The sequence below is a fragment of the Haliotis rufescens genome, unplaced genomic scaffold, assembly GCF_023055435.1.
Source record: "Haliotis rufescens isolate VD_foot unplaced genomic scaffold, xgHalRufe1.0.p SCAF_5, whole genome shotgun sequence".
Classification (NCBI taxonomy): domain Eukaryota; kingdom Metazoa; phylum Mollusca; class Gastropoda; order Lepetellida; family Haliotidae; genus Haliotis; species Haliotis rufescens.
In genome coordinates, this window is record NW_025964223.1 from 46,963,656 (window position 1) to 46,984,495 (window position 20,840).

Here is a 20,840-nt window from a genome sequence, read left to right on the forward strand (position 1 = left end):
ACTTCTCCTTTGGACCATATCGTGTTATACAACTCAGTGAGTAAGCCTTTGGTTTGATCAGGTAGGTTTTTCAATATCTCGTAGCTGGTTGTGTCAAGACCAGGTGCTGTGCCTTTTCTATGTTGTATCGCATCATCAAACTCTGTCACAGTAAATGGTATATTGTATACCAGATGCTTGCTTTGCGGCCGTTTTGAGATCTTAGGCATAAGCATTTTTGCCTGTTTGAATTCTTCGCTGCAATTTGTGTTGCTGCTGACAGATGAGAAGTGCTCAGCTAGAATGTTGGCCTTTTCTTTGACTGTATGGGCGTTGGCTAACTTGGGAATTTTTGTGGGTTTACGCTTACCCCTGATTGCGTGTATTTTGCTCCAGACTGTTTTAGCATTTGTTTTCTCATTAAGGGATTTGCAGAAGGTCTGCCATGACTCTTTTTTAGAATCGTCTATGAGTTGTCTTACTTTCGTCCTGGCTGCTCGGACTTGGGCAAAGGCTGATTTATCCCTTTTTGACCTATTTAGGGCTTTCTTTCTCACTCTCCTAGCTTTTGCTATTTCCCTGTTCCACCATGGTACCAGCGTTTTGCCAGTTTTGTGGTCTTTTTTTGGAATTGATTTTTCAGCTGCGGCAATAATTGCTGAGGTGAGATTTTGGCAAAAAAGATCAGGATCATCCGAGGCAATTTCTGAGGACTTGAATGATACACATTCCTTCCTGAATTTAGGCCAGTCAGCCTTTGCATAGTCCCATGTGGGCTGAGGATTGGGCTGTTCCTCTAATTGTGGTGGGCTACCTATGTAGGTGAGTATAGGAAGGTGATCGCTTCCCCAAGTGTCGTCATGGACTTGCCATTGGCAATGTGAGGCGAGGTTTTTGGTGGCAATTGTGAGATCAATTGAACTCCATGTGTTGTGGACTTGGTCATAACGCGTGTGACTGCCGTTGTTCAGAGTTATGAGATTGTCGTCCTCAACCCATTTCTCTACCATTTTGCCATATTTGCATGAATCATTCCTGTCTTCCCAAAGAGGGCTGTGGGCATTAAAGTCACCAAGGATTATCCCATTTTTGCCTACTATTTGAGCTAGTCTTGTTAGCTCTTCCATGTTCGTTTCATGTGTAACCCTGTGATATATGTTAGCTATGCGTAATTCGTTGCCATTTGCCAGTTTTAGGGAGATTACTTGGGTTTCAAGGTTCCCTACATTTGCTTCAATATTTTTGGAGGTACAGCTGTCGTGGACAAGGGTGATTAGTCCTCCTCCCTTATTGCCTGGCATAAGTCTTTTTCTGTCTTTTCTATATTGGGTATACCCAGGTAGTGTGAATTTGGCTTTTTCACTGAGTTTAGTCTCCTGTATTAGAATGACATGAGGCTTGATCACCTTTTTTTTGACGAGTGCAGTCAGTTCATTGCCGTGGCTCTTAAGGCCATTTGCGTTCCACTGTAGTAAAAGCAAGTCCATGATAATTTATAGATGAGCGCTTATTGAGTTTTAGGGCATACCCTATTTAGGAACTGTTTCTTTGTTCCTTTGTATTTCATTATTTTGGAAGCCAGTTTGAGGATGCAGGTGGCTTTGGCTTTGACACTCATTTTTCTGCTTGTAATTTGGATCAATGCCGTGGCAATGAACTCTACAACTTTGTTTGTGTTCTGAGCCTTTTGTGTACCATGAGCTGGTGTTTTCTTTGCCTGACTGATTCGTTTGCTGTGTTCCTCAGTTTGAGGATTAGAAGGCATGGGGTTTGATTGGGAAGCTTGGGTCTTTTTTCCCTTGCGTTTTGCAGTGGCTTTGTGCCTGTGAGTAGGCGGATCAGTGCTCACAGTTTCGATTGTTTGCTCAGTGCTCACAGATTCCATTGTTTGCTCAGTAGAGTGATCAGTAGTCGCTTGGGTTTTTTCGACCTCAGTGGGTTGAATAGATTTGGATTCAGATTGCTGAGTAGGTATTTTATTTATACGTTTGCTGATGAGCAAGCGTTTAGGACATTTCGGCGCCAAGGATGAGTGACCTTCTTTCCTGCAGTTTGTGCACCATGTGTTGCAGTTTTCTTTGCAAGAAACTCGGGAACAGTTTTTGCACTTGGGTGGCTGGTTACATGATGTTTTTGTATGTCCATAGAGCATACAGTTTGTGCACTGGGTTGGCCTTTTCCTGTATGGCATGGTTTCTATGTCCTGCCACCTAGATTAAGGTGGCCGGGGACTGACTGTCCAAGTAATGTGAGTATTACTACTCGTGTGTTGTTTGTGCCCATTGATTTGATCCTGAATGCCGACAGGATTGTAGGTTGAGTGACTTTCTTTTGGGCTTGACAGACAATTTGATAAAGCTCGTCGTCATTAATTTTTTTGTCTAGATGTACCGCACATCTGACATTGCTAAGCCACTTTGGGGTATCCCATTTTAGTTTGATCCCGTTTATGCTTTTGGGCATATCAATTGACTCTGTGAGGTTGTCCCCGACAACAACATACCCTCTTCCACACTTATTTATTCGAATAATATTTTTGTGCTTCAGCTCTTTGGCAATATCTTGAGCTGTTAGGATCTTATTAAGATCTTGGGAGAAGTCTGCGCTAAAGACTACTTTTTCCCATTTGGTTTGTGGTCTTCTATTTTGTTGTGTCTTTGATTCTGATGAGACCATTTTTTGTCGTTTCTGTACCATTTTAGCCTTAGGTGGGCTAGATTGAGGCTGTTTGCGTTTAAGCATGCCTTGAGCCCATAGGGCACTATAATCAATATTTTCTTTGTTTTTAGTTCCTGAGAACGTGAATCTATCCTGAAAACGGTCAGGGACATTTAGCGCGGCTTGACTATAAGTCAAGTTGGCTGTTTTTTTGGCAGTTTTTCTCGTGACCAGAGTGAAGGGATTCCCTTCATTTGGGTTGGGCTGACCCTTTCGAGAACTGGGCTGGTTCTCTTGAGAGTTGGGCGAACTCTCAACAATTGTAATTTCTGGACATAAGTCCGCCATCTCCATTTCCAAGTTCATATTTGTCAGTCCCAGGGGCCTGGGTGATTGACAGCCGTGCAGTTTAAGCTGGTGAGCGAACCGAGCTTGGTAGGCGCGGAGGGTTGTGTACAGTACGGGACCTGTGAGACAACTGACGACAAGTCCAGTAGTAGTATTGTAGATTTTACGACCGCTTCAGCCGTTGGCTATTTCGCAGTCGGGGCCAGACGGGTTTAACAATAATAAATAATAGTGGGTAATACATAAGTAATCGGCTGGCCCAAAAAAATGTAAGTTTAGGGGGGTTAAAGAAGAAAGAAATATAGTAAAGGGGTGTGAAGGGGAAAGAAGTTTAGCAGTAGTAATGTAGAGCTGAGAGAAACCTAATCTAAGGGAAGTAACTAGTGCAGAGACTTGATATAATATATAATCAGTTAAGCTGATATGCTAAATAATAATATGTATTATAAATGAAAAATAACAGTGGGGAAGGTGAAAAACCTATCATAAAAAGTTTGGACTTACTGGCTGGGGTAGGGAGTCAGGAGAGGGGGGGGGGGGGGGGGGGGGGGGTGGGTATAGGCCGTGCGCGTGGGAGCTGAGCTTGGGTTGGTGGCTGGTTGAACGGTCATGTTTATTAGAGTATGGATATGGGCGAATTTGTCGCGCGGACGTCGGAGAAGTCGGTCCGCGATGAGAATTTGGATCCCGATCCTAAATTGTAAATGTGTGGGTTTTAGACATAGCGTTTATGCTGTACTTTGTTGGGATTTTCCTAAAGTTTGCTTATTAGATTTGTAGTTTTAAGGAATGTAGCTATATGGGAAAATTTAGTGGTATGGTTGAAGGGATCTAGAAGGAGTTGGATGTTGTTTTTGAGCTGTGGGGGGAGAGAGTTGTAAAGTTGTGTTTGTTGTTGTTTATATTGTGAGCAGTGGTTGAGTATATGGTCTAGTGTTTCAGGTGTATTGCAGTGAATGCAGTTTGGATGTGGGTGTCTGTTTTGTTTGTAGAGTGTTTCGTTTAGATTAGTTTGGCCGCTTAACATTCTATTAATGACTTTATCTGCTAAAATGGACTTTGTGAAGTTCCGACACTTAGTGACTGGTTTGTTAAAGAGGGATTTTGTCAAGATTGACTTACAATTTTGAATATTAATTTTGAAATTTTGAGATAATGTGTTTCTTTTGATTAATGATTTTATCTCGGCTTTACTGGTGGTGAAATCAATACTTGGTGATGGTTGGGTGGTGGCTAATTTTGCTGCTGTGTCTGCTAATTGGTTACCTGTTATGCCAGTGTGTGCAGGTGCCCATAGGAGAGTTCTTGTTTTATTTGATTGTATGAGTTTTGTGTGGATGTCTATGATATTGTTTATAATGTCTTGCCTTGATTTCGATTGTTTATTATGAATTTGGGTTAGTGTACCTAATGAGTCTGAAATTATAAGGAAGTTAGTGTCATTGGATATTTTTATATAGTGATATGCACATTGTATAGCCAGTAATTCAGCTGTGGTGGTATGTGTGTAGTTGGTATAGTGGAAGTTTGTGGTGATTGGTGTAGGTTGTGTGATCTGTATGCCGAGTCCTGTTATGTCATTATTTGTCTGTGATGCATCAGTATAGATATGGGTGTGGTTGGGCCAGTTTTGATGTATGTAGTTATTAGATATTTCTTTTTTATCAAGATTTTTAGGGTCAGGATGTGAGATGAATGTTTTGTGGAGTGAGAGGTCTGTTTCAGGGGGGGGGTTGTCATTTATGTATATGTTTTGGGGGCTTATGTGTTTAATGTTTTCTAACTGATGTGTTCTTAAGAGTTTGTAGAGATGTGTAAGATAGGGGGCTAGGGTATGATTGTTTTTGAATTTCTTTAAGGTTGCAGGTCTAAGATTGTTGTATTTAGTGATGATTTGTTTTAGGATGGGGTTTTGTTGGGCCCCAGCCCAGCAATTGAGAATGGTTTGATTGCGGCGGAGTTGAATGGAGGTGGTTCCTGATAGAAGCTGAAGGGTATTTAGGGCTGTACCGGTTCTGGTACCCAGGGCTATCTTTAGAGCTTTATATTGGATGGAATTTAGTTTGTTATTGAGTGTTTCTGAGATGGAGTTGAGGACCGGGGCAGCATAGTCAATCTTAGATTGAATTAGTGACTTGTATATATTAAGCAATGTTTGTTTGTCAGCGCCCCAATCAGTGCCGCTGATGGCTCTCATTAAATTTAGGTCTTTTTGACATGATGTGACCAAATTATGAATATGGGAAGCCCATGTTAGGTGCTGGTCAAAAGTAATTCCCAGAAATTTGGCTTCCTTTTTGAATGAAATGGTTTGATCGTTAAGGGTGAGTTTGGGTGTACAATTTGGCATATGTCTATTTTTGAAAAGTAGGCCGATGGTTTTATTAGTATTAATTTGGAATCCCCACTGGGTTGCCCAGAGTTCTATGTGTTTCAGAAGGGGTTGAATTCTTTTTTGGATCTCTTTTATAGATGTTGACGACGTCCAGAAGGAAATGTCATCTGCGAATTTTGCAGTAGTTGTTTTTTTAATTTTAGGTGGGAAAATGTCGTCAATCATAAAATTAAAAAGTGTTGGAGAGATTATACTACCCTGTGGGGTACCGTTGTCTAAAGGATGTGGGTCAGATAGGGTGTTGTTGGTTTTAACTGTGATGTTTCTGTCTGTTAGGAAAGAGTGTATGAAATTTAGAATTCTACCATCTATGGCTTTTGCTTTAAGTTTTTGGATTAGGCCATGATGCCAAACCATATCAAATGCTTTACTAAAGTCTATGAAAATGGCCACAGTATATTGTTTTTGGGCGAGTGCTGTTTTAACGTCATGTTCTAAATGTAAAACGTGGTCTAAAGTTTGTCGGTTTGACATAAAGCCACTCTGGTCCTCATTAAGTAGTTTTTGGGATGAAATTTGGAATTTTAGTCTATTGTTTATGACGGATTCCATTATTTTACAAATATGGGAGGTTAACGAGATAGGGCGGTAGGAATCCGGTTCTTTGGGGGGTTTGCCTGGTTTGAGAACCGGTACTACCAAAGCTGTTTTCCATGCATGGGGGAGGGAGCCTGAGGTCCAAATTTGATTGAATAATTGAAGAAGAAGTTTTTGAATTTTAGGGGGAAGGTGGTTAAGGATAGTATAGCTAATGTTGTCTGTGCCTGTGGCTGGGGCTGTATTTTTGTTATTGATGGCTGTTTGTAATTCATGTATGTTTATTGTTTTATTGTATGACATGCTTGTGAGGGGTGGTCTGGGAGAATAAGTGGGGTGGTTTTTAATAGTGTCTTGCATGATGGGGGTGTGGTTGGCGGAGCTGCTAGTGGCCGAAAAGTGAGCAGCCATGGCGTTAGCCTTTTCTCTGTCTGTATTTAGATTAGGGAAGGATGGGGCTGAGAAGGTTTTTGAAGTGCCCTTTATGGCTTTAAGTTTTTTCCATAAAATTTTGGTATTTTGTTTCCCCATTTTCAAGGAACTGGTAAAAGTTTGCCAATGTTTTTTTTGGCTGCTCTTATAAGTTGTTTAGTTGAGTTTCTGAACTGTTTTGCCAAGGGGAGTTTGGTTATGTCCCGCTTGGCTTTATTAAGTGCCTTTTTTCTAAGTTTTCTAGAATTATCTATTTCTGAGCTCCACCAGGGGACAGTGATATGGTGCGGTGAAGTTTTAACTGTTGGGATGCATTGGAGGGCTATATTGTGAATTTTATTTGTGAAGTTTGTATTGAAGATGTCGTTGTCAATGTTGTGTATATTTTGTATGTTTATTTGATTGCAGAGTGTGTGGAATGTTTTCCAGTCAGCCTTTTTAAGATTGAACTTGGGTTGCTGGGAGGAGTTGTCTAATGGGGTAGCAGTTTGGGATTGGGGTAGGGGTGGGGTTGGGGTGGGTAGGCATAGTGAAATTTTGATGGGCGTGTGGTCACTGCCCCAGGTGTCCGAATGGGCCTCCCAGCAGAGTTTAGGATGGAGATGGGGGGTAGTGAAGGTAAGGTCGAGTGCTGAGGGGGAATGTAGGTGGCTTGTGGGGTATCTAGTAGGTTGGTTATCATTTAGGCAAATAAGGTTGTTTGATTCTGACCATTCTTGAATTATTTTACCGAATCTATCTGTATAGTTTTTTGTGCCCCACAGTGGATGATGAGCATTGAAATCGCCTAGAAAAATGGTGTTAGGTTCAATGAATTTTGATAAGACATTAAGGTCTTCAGCCGAGAGGGGTGTTATTTTGCTATGATAGACATTTATAATACTGATTTTAGTTTGGTGTATAGTTGTTTTGATGGCCAGGCATTCCAGATTTGGAGTAGGAATATCTATTATGTCATAGTCAAGATGGTTTTTGATGAAGATGCCCAGGCCGCCATGTGGTGGTCCTGGGCAGTTAGTGGGTTGGGGTCTATCTTTTCGAATGAGAACATAGCCTGGAATTTTGAAGGTCCTTTTGGGGGATAGTTTAGTTTCTTGGACTGCGATTAATAGTGGAGAAATTTTTTGAAGGGCGATGAGGGCCTTAAGCTCATGCCCATTGGTGGCGATCCCGTTGCAATTCCACTGTATGAACACCATTAGTTGGTTTTAGAATAAGGGGGAGGTTAAATGGATGGTGTTCCGGGGCTAATTTAGAATAATGTGGACAGGGTTTCATTTAAGGGTCCTTAAGGCTGCCTGGAATTGTTGTAGGGTTTTTTGATATATGTTTGCTTGGTGGGCTAGGGAGTGGAGTTTCTTGGTGGTGGGGTTTCTGAGGAGAATGGCTGCTGATATGAATTCTATGATTTTGTGCGTATTTGAGTGAAGTTTTTTGGGTGTGACTATAACTTGAGGGGTTGTTTTGAGTGTTTGGAGTTTGTGGGAGAGTAGTTGTTTCCGTGTTGTGTTGATCCTGTAGTTGATTTGCTTGTTTTTGTGTTGGGGTTGGTTTGATGGGATTGGAATGGCTGATCTAGCTGGGTAGAGGGGTTTGGGAAGGGACAGGTCTGGTTGGGGCTGTATGGGAGGGGATGGGACAGAGGGGGGGGGGGGGCTGTTTGAGTGGAGAGGAGGGCCGGGATGGGGGGTTTAGGGGGGGGGGGGGCGGGACAGGAGGGATTGTGAGGAGGGGTTGGTGGGGGGCTGGGAGCAGGTGGGGTTGGGGGATGGGTAACAGAGCCAATTTGGGAGCTGTTTGGGGTTGGAGCCTGTGGGAAGGGTGTGGGTATGGTTGGGGGAGGGGGGTAGAGGAGGGGGGTGGGGAGAGGGAGGATGTGGGGGCGGGGGTGGGTAGTAGAGAGGGTGGTGGTGCTTGGGAGGGGTTGTCATTCCTGAAGAGTTGTTTTCGTTTTCTCCCTTGGGGGCGGGGCGGGGGGGGGGGGGGGGGTAGGGTTTCTGGGAGGGAGCTAGACAGTGAGTCAGTTGTAGAGTCAAGGTGGATGAAGTCGGGGATGGAATTGTATATGGGAATTGTAGCTGGTTTGGGTAATTGGGCTTTAGTAATATGTTTGTTGAGCTTAAGGATGTGTGACTGTTTGATCGGGCAGGTGTTTTGGGTAGCTGTGTGTCCCTCTGTCTTACAGTGTATGCAATAGGCGGCCCATGTGCATTCTGTGGCTTCATGTCTGTATGAGCCGCACTTTTGGCACATGGGTGGCTGTCTACATGTGGATGTTGGGTGGGTGAATGAATGGCATATGGAGCATTGGGGGGGGGGGGGGGGGGGGTTCTAACTGGGTTTACTTTGAATGTAAGTGTGCCGAAAGTAATGTGTGTGGGGAGTTCAGTTGTTTTAAATGTAAGAAATATTGTTTGGGTTGTTGTCCTGCCCGGGATGGGTGTACGGTTGTTTATGCTTTTGAAATGTATGATCTTTGGTTGGGTGTGAAGTTTGTTTGCCATGTTGATGTAATCTTGGATGTCTTCTAGTGTATCCCTGTAATCTATGTAAATGACCCCTTGTATTTGTGTAAACCATTTAGGCACCTGCCATGTGATGTTGAGTCCGTCTATGATTGGTTGTTTGCTGGCATGTATGAGTGTTTCATGGTTGGGAAATGTAAGTTTGTATCCCCTGCCGCATTTGTTTATGTATTTGTATGTAATGTTTGCTTTGTGCAGGCAGAGGGCGAATTTGTTGGTCGAGAAAGTGTCGTTTAAGGGTGTGGATGTTGTAGAGAATGCGAGTAGAATGTGTTTGGATAGTGTAGTTGTTTGTGGGGGGGGGTTGTTGGGAGCAGGATTTTTTGGTAGTTTGTTCTATTTCAGGGGGTGAATGAGAGGGGCGTTTTGTTTGTTTGGGTGATGGATGTCTGTTATCTGATGGGGGTTGTATGGCCTGGCTTGGGGTTTGGGGTTGTTGAATTATAATATGGGGTTCAATGTGTTGGTGGGAGGGGGGTTGGTGATTTGTAGTGGTAGGGTTTGGGGTGGGGGGAGAGGGGGATGTACCTGACGGGGGTGGGGGGAGGATAAGGTTTAGTTCTTCCAGGTCGAGGCCGAAATCAAAGGGGATTGGGTTTGTGGTGTGTGTTGGGGTGAGACCTGGAAAGTGTTGTTTGCTGTTTATGGGTGTGGTGAAGAGGGAGGTGGAATGGGGGGATGGACAAGGGGGGGAGTCCATGTTGTAGGTGGTACGGGATGGGGGTTGTGGGAGGGGGTGATGGCGATATGTAGTCTGGGGAAGTGTAGTATAGTAATAACAAAAGAAATTCAGAAATGCAGATAATAGGGTGAAAATAAGCATGCAGTAAAGGGAGGAGGGGATAAGGTATAGATACTTATCGGTGAAAAGATGCACTTTGCTGTTGAAATGGTATGATTTGAGGGCTGAGAGCCGAGTAGAAGTCCTAGCCCAGTAGCCGGCTTGGCCGGGGGGCGAGCGTGGCGTTCGCTAGGGAGCCTTTGGGGAGTTTAGGTTCGAAATCCCTTGGTTTTAAAACTGTTCGATATCCCGATATTGGGTTGGAAGGCGTTGATAGTTAAGATGCGACAAAATGGCGTCCGATCATTATGCCGGAAGTAAACAAACTGGTGTGTGGTGGTGTCCATTTTCATGATAGGGGTTAAGTACCTGATTAACATGTGCAACCAGGTATGACATTGTTGTTTTAAGGTGTCTCACAACTGGGCTGTCTTACTAACGGGAGGAGACCAGAAAAGCACTGTTTGTATAACGAAAAGCTGCCGCTGTTTTGATTAAATTGGGATTAGAAAAGCACTGTTTGTATAGCGAAAGGATGCCGCTGTTTTAACTAGGTCGGGGTTAGAAAAGCACTGTTTGTATAGTATACAACTGTTTGTCAAACAATATCAACCAATATTTTATTGAAGAAGAAAATATTTTATTAAGGTGTCGCATGATATACATACATAAGGACAAACAGTTAAAAACAATTGTTGTATATCATCCGGCCAATATGGCCTATGGGACACCAAATATCTCAAGTACAAATAAAAGCACATAGTGTGCTAAAAATATTTTATACCAATATTTTATATTTAGAATCAACATTACATGAAATAACAGAAACATAAATATTACATTTTACTTTGAAAACACCAGAACTAATGTCTTGAACGTAATATAATAGGAATTTATTCCAACAAAGTGTTTCCCATGTACGAGTATATGTTTCCTTGTACAATTTTAAATTAATGGATTTTTTATCTATTTATATTTTGCAATGATCGTGACAATCGCGAAAAGGCTACTCTCTTGTTATTCCGCTTATTGGTTATTCTAGTTTAGACAGCGACAGCCTCTCGTTATACAAACAGTGCTTTTCTAACCCCGATTTAGTTAAGACAGCGTCAGTCTTTCGCTATGTCCATTGTGATATTTCTACTTAAGGATGTTTGTTTAGTCAATTGACATGCGTTTATTGTAAACAAGGATTAGTGTGAAAGGATTACTAAGTTTGTCATCCAGTATAATAATGCACTTCCTCGATTAGCATATTTTACATATTATTTACGCTTCCGGCTGCTCACATTACAATGCTAGTAACCAATATTTGTGTCCCAGGGAGTGAATACCAATTCGACCAAGCCAGCTCTACAGACACTGACTCTCTCAAAGACAGCAAGGTACATTATACAGTTAATTGAAAACATATCTAATGCTACTTCAACACTTTATCATATACTTAGCAGTTGAATATTCTCTATAATTGAAATTAATCCTCTATTAGTTTACAGTGACGATTCTTGCAGGCTATATAATGCAGGCACGGCCCTTTATTTATAATTCATCAAATATATTCAGTAACGTTTGTTGTTGTTATTTTCCTTTTTGTTTTGTTTTGTTTGTTTGTTGTTGCTTTTTTGGGGGGGTGGGTGGTGGGGGGGGGGGGGGGGTTGTTCCCCCATGGTTGTATTCATTGTGGTTCAGCAAACCTGTCTACTGCCCACCACGGAGCACATTTGAATTTAAAACATCATTTGGCCAAGACTAAAACAAATTATTTCAACATTTTGACAAGATATTGACGCACATGGACCGGGCACATCCTACCACCCGTCTTGGCAAAGTAACAGTCAAAGTGGTCGGTTGGACAAAGGGACTTTTTTTAACACCATTGCCGTCGCCCTCAACCACCAGACTCCCTTCCTCTGCCGACACTGAAACGCAACCCATGGAAAACAGGTCGCCTATTACGACCAGCAGAGGGGTGCTGGGGACACATTCCACCGGGGGTGGCCCCCACAGGCTACCTACATGTATTTGTGAAACGTAGTCCAAGGGTTTTCATAATAATTTATTTTTCTACGTTTTCATCCACTAATCGAACATATGTCATTCTCTTTCTGTAACTACGGTAAACGAAATCTCGTGTAACAGGTGGAAGGCTAACCTACAATAGCAAACAACTTCAAACGAGTCCCTGATAACGTTTGCACAGTGTTTGTGGTCTTCGCAGTTTTCACACCTTATCTCGTTTGCGAAGATGCTTCGTGGGATGATTAGACGAGTTAGAGCAAAACATATTTTGAGTGAGTATCTAAAACCACATTTATCGTGTTGTTTTCTGTTACTGTTATATATCATTTCAGTTTATTCATATATAACTGTACGGCCACAGGCCCATAGAACAGAATACATGACAATGTGGAAGCGGTTATAATGTTACAAGCATTCATTTCTCAATAACATTGCATGGTATATAAATAGAGATAGATTTCGTATAGCCGTAAACGTTTATTTGCTTGGTGGAACATAGTATTTTTGTTCCATATATCATTTCCTTAAGTTATCATGTTTACAACATACAAGTAAAAAGTTAAATTCATCTTCGACGACATTGAAAGGAATGGAACGATATTTATCCGTTTTGGAATATATTTCTAAACGGAATGCATTAAATGTTGTGTATAAGTCTCTTATACCAAAAAACAAAATATAATTATCTGACGAAAAATCAACACGGAATATGTGCAATTTACAAGTGTATTTGTACTAATTATTGGTACTGATCGAAATAATATAATGTAATCTCAAAAATGTACAATGCAAGTACAAGACGTTCACAACATATTGCTCAGGGGACAAACGCTGCCCCCCGTTTAATGCAATTCGGAGGACAACAAGATATAGCATGTTGCGAGTAGAAAATATTCTGGTTTATAACGAACGTTTATGTACATGGATACATCAATATTTACAACAAATGGATGAAGCGGCATACAACTATATTTATTAACTTTAGTTCTATATTCCATGATTATCAATATTATTACACACACACACACACAAACACACACACACCTATACATTTTCATTTTCTTCTTTTCAGTTGATATATATATATATATATATATATATATATATATATATCAACTGAAAAGAAGAAAATGAAAATGTTTAATGTCAAGGTTTAAAACAACTGCATGGCAATGCATCATCTTATTCCTGGAACTACGGTTGACGTGGACGTAATAACAACTTAAGTAAGGACAACATTTGCGCACTGCTTGGGACAATAATGGTCCATATGATCAATCATTTTGCAAGTAAAATACTATTATTATAATACTATTTTGCAAGCTATGGGCGATGGATTGATTCATACACATCTGTCATTATTCATCGTTTCCATGAGATCGATGAGGGTAATATTTTTGAGAAGCTCAAATATTTTAATTGTGATAATGCACATACGTACAAGCAGAAATCCGACACCATGTTGTAGGAGCATCTTTATTGGCATACCACTTTGGATTCGTGTTCTCAATGCATGTACTTTTCGATCTGGCGGTCATGATACGACAATTAATCTTCTGTTCAATGTGTATCGACATGCACTCTATTTAGACATTTAGAGGCGTGTGTTAAAAGTATAAAATAATTAAAATTGTCAAGTATATAAATAACCAAGGCTATGGGACTCAAAAATAATGTTTTCCTGCACAAGTACATGTAAGTAACGTCATGAAGACTAGTGGAGATATGGGAACCCTTGATCTTCAACAATCAGCTTCAATTATTGGGGAGGTGGGTTTCGAGCAGTTCGTCAGTAATACTATCGTTATCAGCCTATTGTGCGAGAAACGTTAAAATATGCAGTTCTTAGGCGTTTACCGCTGGGATTTATGTGCGAATCCAGACTCCATTCATGGACACAGCTCTGCATAGCGTGTCCAGATCGCCATTCTGAGTGATGTACACATTATACCTGCAGTTTCCTGACGGAATGCTGATTTGAAATATTGAAAATACGTCGTAAACTCAATTCTCAGGCGGAACATTTGCATAATCGCATAAACAATACAGTTACAGAAGGAACTTTGTATACGTAATACACTCAGTCATTCCCAGTTACAGGGAACAAGTGCTATCGATTATATTTGACTACTTATGAAATCACTTAACGTAGTAGTATTGTTAATATACTTTCAAATGTGAGCTTTGTGCATTAGTCAACTGTAAAGATTATAGAGAGTGCGTTACACTGGGAATTATCATCATACTGGATTATATGTTATATCTCCATGTTCACGTACATTTCAGCTGTCGCTAAGGCAATGGTCCATCAATTACAATTGTTCAGGAAAATGTCTGTCAGCCAGTGCCTACCCAATCAAGTTTTCATCAATTTCAAACATATATCTGACATTTTAAACAATCATCTGCGCCATTGGCACGATCATGTCATCAAAATCAACCTTCGAAAGATGTCTATTTTACGTGAAATTAACGCCACAGGCCTCATGGTTTGAAATCGCTGTACGGGATAAGCAGTGGAGATAACGGTTTATCAAGAACTGCCTTAGCTGCAGCATCGGCTTTTGAGTTACATTTAATGCCTACACGAATTGGCAACCAGCAAAAGTCACATAAACCAAAAGCTTTGTTTTAGGATTTTTTTATTTGGGTCAGAGTGAGGTCTACCTCTGGCTTCACCATCTGCCAGGGAGGGGAAGACAGAAGATCAAGTTTAGCTGCGGTGATGTGTGGTTGAATTCTGATTCCAAGTGGTAGAACCAGGTTTGATAGATTTTGAAACAGGTTTTCATACTGAGGGTGGAAAGCACAATTGTATGCTGGTTTTGATTTATTTGAGTGCCATTTAGTGACGAAATGCAGTAAAAGTCACTGTGAAGTGAAGGTTCGTCGGCCTCCAATTACAAACCGTTCACAGTTTGTTTTTGATTTTAAGAATTTAAAACCGTTTTCGTTGGCCTATTTTGAATTTTGGTAAGACAGAGCTGTAGCTGTCTTTCTATTGTATTCATATTCTTACCACGACAAGAAATGGTGAAATCGTCCTCAAAAAGTGAACCATCAAAGGTATTGTTAAATACTATAGTGACACTGTTATTTTTCATACTGAAAAGTGTGACTGATAGTATGCTGCCTTGGGGACGCCCTGATCTTGATCGAAATGACCAGACAGGGTAGAGTCCACTCGTACTTGAAATTGTCTGTTGTTTAAAAATGGAGATGTGAACTGAGGTAATCTGCCCCTCAATCAAAATTCATGCTAATCTTTTAAAATACCATGTTTCCACATTGTATCATATGCCTTCTCTAGTTTGAACAAGATTGATACAGTATGTTGTTTGTGACAATGGAATTTTTAATAAATGATTCTAAACGCACCAAATGGTCAATTGTTCTTCTGGGGTTTTTTCGGAAACCACACTGGATGTCACTCAGGAGGTTATTGGTTTCCAGGTACCAGACTAATCTATTGTTGACCATGCGCTCCATGGTTTTACAAACGCCTCTAGTTAATGATTTGACGGTAATTGGATGGATCTGTATGATCCCGTCCAGGCTTTGGAATAGGAATAATAATAATTGTGCCACGAAGGAGGAGAATTTCCGGTTGTCCATATTTCATCAAAATTAAATTCAGTAACGTTTGTTGTTGTTATTTTCCTTTTTGTTTTGTTTGTTTGTTGATGGGTTTTGGGGTTTTTGGGGGGTTTTTGTGTGTGTTTTTTTTTTTTTTTTTGGGGGGGGGGGGGGGGGGGGAATTTGTTCCCCCATGGTTGTATTCATTGTGGTTCAGCAAACCTGTCTACTGCCCACCACGGAACACATTTGAATTAAAAACATCATTTGGCCAAGACTAAAAGAAATTATTTCAACATTTTGACAAATATTTTGACAAGATATTGACGCACATGGCTTGGCATGGCCAGCCGATTTATAAGACCGGGCACATCCTACCACCCGTCTTGGCAAAGTAAGAGTCAAAGTGGTCGGTTGGACAAAGGGACTTTTTTTAACACCGTTGCCGTCGCCCTCAACCACCAGACTCCCTTCCTCTGCCGACACTGAAACGCAACCCATGGAAAACAGGTCGCCTATTACGACCAGCAGAGGGGTGCTGGGGACACATTCCACCGGGGGTGGCCCCCACAGGCTACCTACATGTATTTGTGAAACGTAGTCCAAGGGTTTTCATAATAATTTATTTTTCTACGTTTTCATCCACTAATCGAACATATGTCATTCTCTTTCTGTAACTACGGTAAACGAAATCTCGTGTAACAGGTGGAAGGCTAACCTACAATAGCAAACAACTTCAAACGAGTCCCTGATAACGTTTGCACAGTGTTTGTGGTCTTCGCAGTTTTCACACCTTATCTCGTTTGCGAAGATGCTTCGTGGGATGATTAGACGAGTTAGAGCAAAACATATTTTGAGTGAGAATCTAAAACCACATTTATCGTGTTATTTTCTGTTACTGTTATATATCATTTCAGTTTATTCATATATAACTGTACGGCCACAGGCCCATAGTACAGAATACATGACAATGTGGAAGCGGTTATAATGTTACAAGCATTCATTTCTCAATAACATTGCATGGTATATAAATAGAGATAGATTTCGTATAGCCGTTTTGCCAACATGTGATATTAAAGAGGTAAACTTTTATTTGCTTGGTGGAACATAGTATTTTTGTTCTCTTATACCAAAAATGTACAATGCAAGTACAAGATGTTCACAACATATTGCTCAGGGGACAAACGCTGCCCCCCGTTTAATGCAATTCGGAGGACAACAAGATATAGCATGTTGCGAGTAGATAATATTCTGGTTTATAACGAACGTTTATGTACATGGATACATCAATATTTACAACAAATGGATGAAGCGGCATACAACTATATTTATTAACTTTAGTTCTATATTCCATGATTATCAATATTATTACACACACACACACACACACACACACACACACACACACACACACACACACACACACACACACACACACACACACACACACACACACACACACACACATACATACATACATATATATGTAGAGAGAGAGAGATAGGACGGAGTAGATCAATGGTGCAATAAATTGGGATTCACCCTTTCAAGTGAAAAAAACTGTTGGAGTTCTATTCAAACGCCGGGAGAAAGATGCTATGATACCCCGTGTCTCCATAAAAGGCAAACCTATCAATATCGAACAATCTACAATATTTCTTGGGGTGATCCTTGATCAACACCTCACTTGGCGCAAACATATGGAATATGTGGAAAACAGATGTCAAAAAGACCTGAACGTATTACGGGCAATTTCAGGCACATCTTGGGGCACATCGAGGGACACTCAGCTGGATCTCTACAAATCTCTTATCAGATCAAATATTGACTATGGTTGTGAGGCTTTTCATTCAGCATCAAATACTGTCTTGAGGCGCCTAGACAGAATACAATACAAAGCCCTAATGCTGGCCACAGGCGCAGCAACAGGCACCTCACTAGAAGCACTACAAGTAGAAACGGGAGAACTCCCATTGGAACTAAGGAAGAGAGCAGGCAATATTATCGTTCTGGGGACGAAAATCAAACCCTTTGGTTAAAAAGATATGGCAAGACAAAAACACTCGAGATGAAGCCCTAGCTCGAAAAAATCCCTCACTTAAGCCATCTGGGATATTAGTACGTGAACCCATTCGAAGTCACAATTGTGATGACATTCAGCCTCCAGAAAGTCACTACAAAGGGTTACACCCTCCCTGGACTTTACAAACTCCCAAAGTTGACACTGCTTTAACATCAGAAGTCACTAAAAAAGAAAACCCAACCCTACTACGATCAGTAGCTATCACTAAAATTCAAACTACCTGGGATAGCTGGCCCCATATATACACTGATGGATCCAAGAATCCTATCAAGAACAGTGCTGGTTACGGGATCCATATCCACAGCTCCAAACCCCAAGCACATTCAGTTCGCTTGCCTGATGGTCAGTCAGTATTCACGGATTGGAGGCAATTCATCATGCACTCAAACTCATTCCGAAACTTCCGGCAGCAAAGGCAGTCGTCCTATCAGACTCGCTAAGTGCACTTCAGGCCATCAGTGGCAGAAACTCCAACTCCAGGCCAAACACAGTCAACAATATTCTATACGAATATACAAAACTATCGGACCAAGGGCAACAGGTGGAGCTGTGTTGGATCCCCTCTCACATAGATATTCATGGAAATGAAAAAGCAGACTCGCTGGCTCTAGACAAAGCGGATATACAGCCTATTCCCTTTAGTAAACTAGAGATAAAAAGCAAAATCAAAGCCTCCATAGCAGAAAGATGGCAAGCCCAATGGGACGCAAGTAAGATCGGCAGATGGTTATATAAAATTCAACCCAAGTTCCAACAAAAGCCAAACTCATACTCAAATGAAAGGAAAATTTAAATTGCTATCTCACGCCTCAGACTCGGTCACAAAAAGGACTGTGACAAGGTTTGTTCATCTTGCAATCATGCTGAAACCAATGATCACGTGTTACTAGAATGTCAAGACCATGCCCCAGCCCGGGCTAGGTTAAAACAAGAATTGCAGTTAGATCCGCTATTTGTCATAGATCTCCTAAAGCCAAGAGATGCAATAGCGAAGGCCAAACTAACTCTATTTCTGAGAGATGGACAGCTATTCGAACGTATATAAACAGAGCGGCCAAGGATAGAAATGAAATCATGTCAATATAAGAAAATAGAAATCATATCAATACAAAAACAGAAATTATGTGAACACCAAACTCACAATAGATAGGTGTACCCTACTCACACACAGGAGTCCCAAAGAGGGACAGTTCAGCCGAAATTGCCTAGGCAGAAGGCGACCTCCTAAACACTTAATGCAACAACATATCTGAAAAATGGGACTAATCGACTAATATTTCTTTCTTAAACACTGTCCGTTACAGGCATTCTAATCATTATAATTATTATACTTGGTATAGTTTAAAAGTTGAGAAATATTGCATTTCAAATAATGGCATATTGTGTATCTTTCTTCATTTTGAATTCATTGTAATTTCTGCAATAAAACAGATAGTGATATATACGAATATGATCTATACTGTGATAAATGAATTATTAATTTCGTATTATGAATTAAATAAATTGAAATATGATAGTACAAACAAATTATTTTAATCTGTTCGTGTTAGTAGGTAACAAACACGAACGAGGCAACTCACTAACGTAACCATTTGTAAAAATTGAAATATTAAAAGTTTAGGGGTTTGAATATGTGCATTGAATGACAGACAACGCAATGATTAAATTATGAATCAAATTATTTTATACATAAAACTGAATATATAGAAAATAAAAGTTTAATTTCTCATTGTTGGAAGGTGTTATAATAATAATAGTTTTTGTTTGATTGTTGTTGTAAAACGCCGCACTCAACAATATACCTGCTATATGACGGCGGTTTGTAAATAATCCAGTCTGGGCCAGACAATCCAGTGATTGACATCAAGAGCACCGATCTACGCAATTGGGATACGATGATATGCATCAACCAAGTCAGCGGGTCTGACCACACGATTACGTTAGTTGCCTTCGTACAAGCATGGGTTGTTGAAGGCCTATTCTAGCCCGGATCTTCACGGGTATTTTTTTAATAATAAGGTACAATGAAATTCTGTATATATCCATAATACGTGTGTATAAGTAAATGGATCATAATATATCCATACACGCCAATTAAATGGGTTAGAATGCATATGGTTCATTGATGCACTCTTTTACAAGTCCATATTTCAAGACATGTATTTGATGTTCATAATAACTTCACAAAAGCTACACAATGGCGACAAAACGGTACCAGCATCACAGATACCTTTAATTCATTTTTGAACACGAGATACATATACTTACTTTAAGGTTAAATCATGAATCTAAATCGTAAATTAAAAGGATTAAAAATATACGCCTCCGACATTTTTCGTATTTTCTTTCGTTTGGAGAGAGAAGTAGTGACAGTAGTGACTGGTATCTGATGGGTGCAAACAGGTGTCGAGTCGCTGTCTCAGATGGCTCTAGTTTCGTAGCTCTAAAGATCACGACGGCGATACAGACCATGAAGTAGTTTGTCTCACAGTCCCTGAACAATATTATTTTCTCTTCCGCCCAGGCCTCACTGCAATGCCATAGCCCCAAATGAAACAAGCCTAGATGTTCAACAGGTTCAGGTTGAAATTTCCATCTCACTTAGGCTCCTTTTAAATTTAAATATAGTTTGTCGTTTTAACCAAAATAATATATTTTCAGAGACTAAGCGTTAGTCTAACCGTGAAGTACAACTATCCAAAAGATCCCATGATTGTCTATATTTCTTCAGACAGACTCTCCATGTTCCTATCGATATGTATCAAAAGACAAATGAATATTGAATGGGTTTTATGCGCATGTCAACGTCGATCCTACAGTATCCTTTTGCGCAAAATACATATATATTGATGAATTAACGTTGTAATACTAGGCAAATATATGTCCAGATGTATACATCAGTTTTATCTCGTGATCTTTATTCGTGCGTTTAGCTCTTTATCTACAGGAGATTATGGGGTGTTACATCACACCAGAAAGCCAGGTCCAAACTCAAGTCATGGTCCGTCTTGTATGTTGGAAACCAATATCGCAATATGGCTGAATATGGCTAAACGTGGTATTTACCTGATTACTCACATAATTATTCCATTTTCTTAATGCACGCTCTACAATCATCTACGATCACTATCTATAAGGAGGTATATCTATATTCATCCAAATGTCCATGCATATATGTCCACATACATATGTATTAAGCAGGTCCCACATTCTTCCTTAAACGATAAATGCTAAACATTTCCTCTGTATGTATTTATATATGTAAATATCGTTTTTATGTCAACGCTGATGCAGTGAACGTACCACAGACCTGATGCTAGAATAACATCTAATCTCAGAAATGAACATATTCAGTTACAGAAAAAAAAACAGTTGTTAAACAATAGTTGTTAAATATTATGAAAAAGAGCCAAGAGATTTTCTTCATTTTGCCCAATTTTGGGCTGTATTGGATATATTTGTTTCGGGGTCTGTATGGCAGACAAACCTAATGCTTTTAAGTATAAA

At 40.4% G+C, this 20,840-nt stretch overlaps 1 protein-coding gene across 1 annotated transcript in view; it reads left to right on the plus strand.

Moving 5' to 3' along the window:
- The first annotated feature begins 6,278 nt into the window (after positions 1-6,278).
- The window catches only part of LOC125373310, a 29,334-nt gene continuing 14,772 nt past the window's right edge, over positions 6,279-20,840 (plus strand). The window contains exons 1-2 of the mRNA XM_048384314.1: positions 6,279-6,316; positions 9,073-9,137. Coding sequence (XP_048240271.1) covers positions 6,279-6,316; positions 9,073-9,137 — 103 coding nt within the window. The remainder of the gene's footprint in view (positions 6,317-9,072; positions 9,138-20,840) is intronic.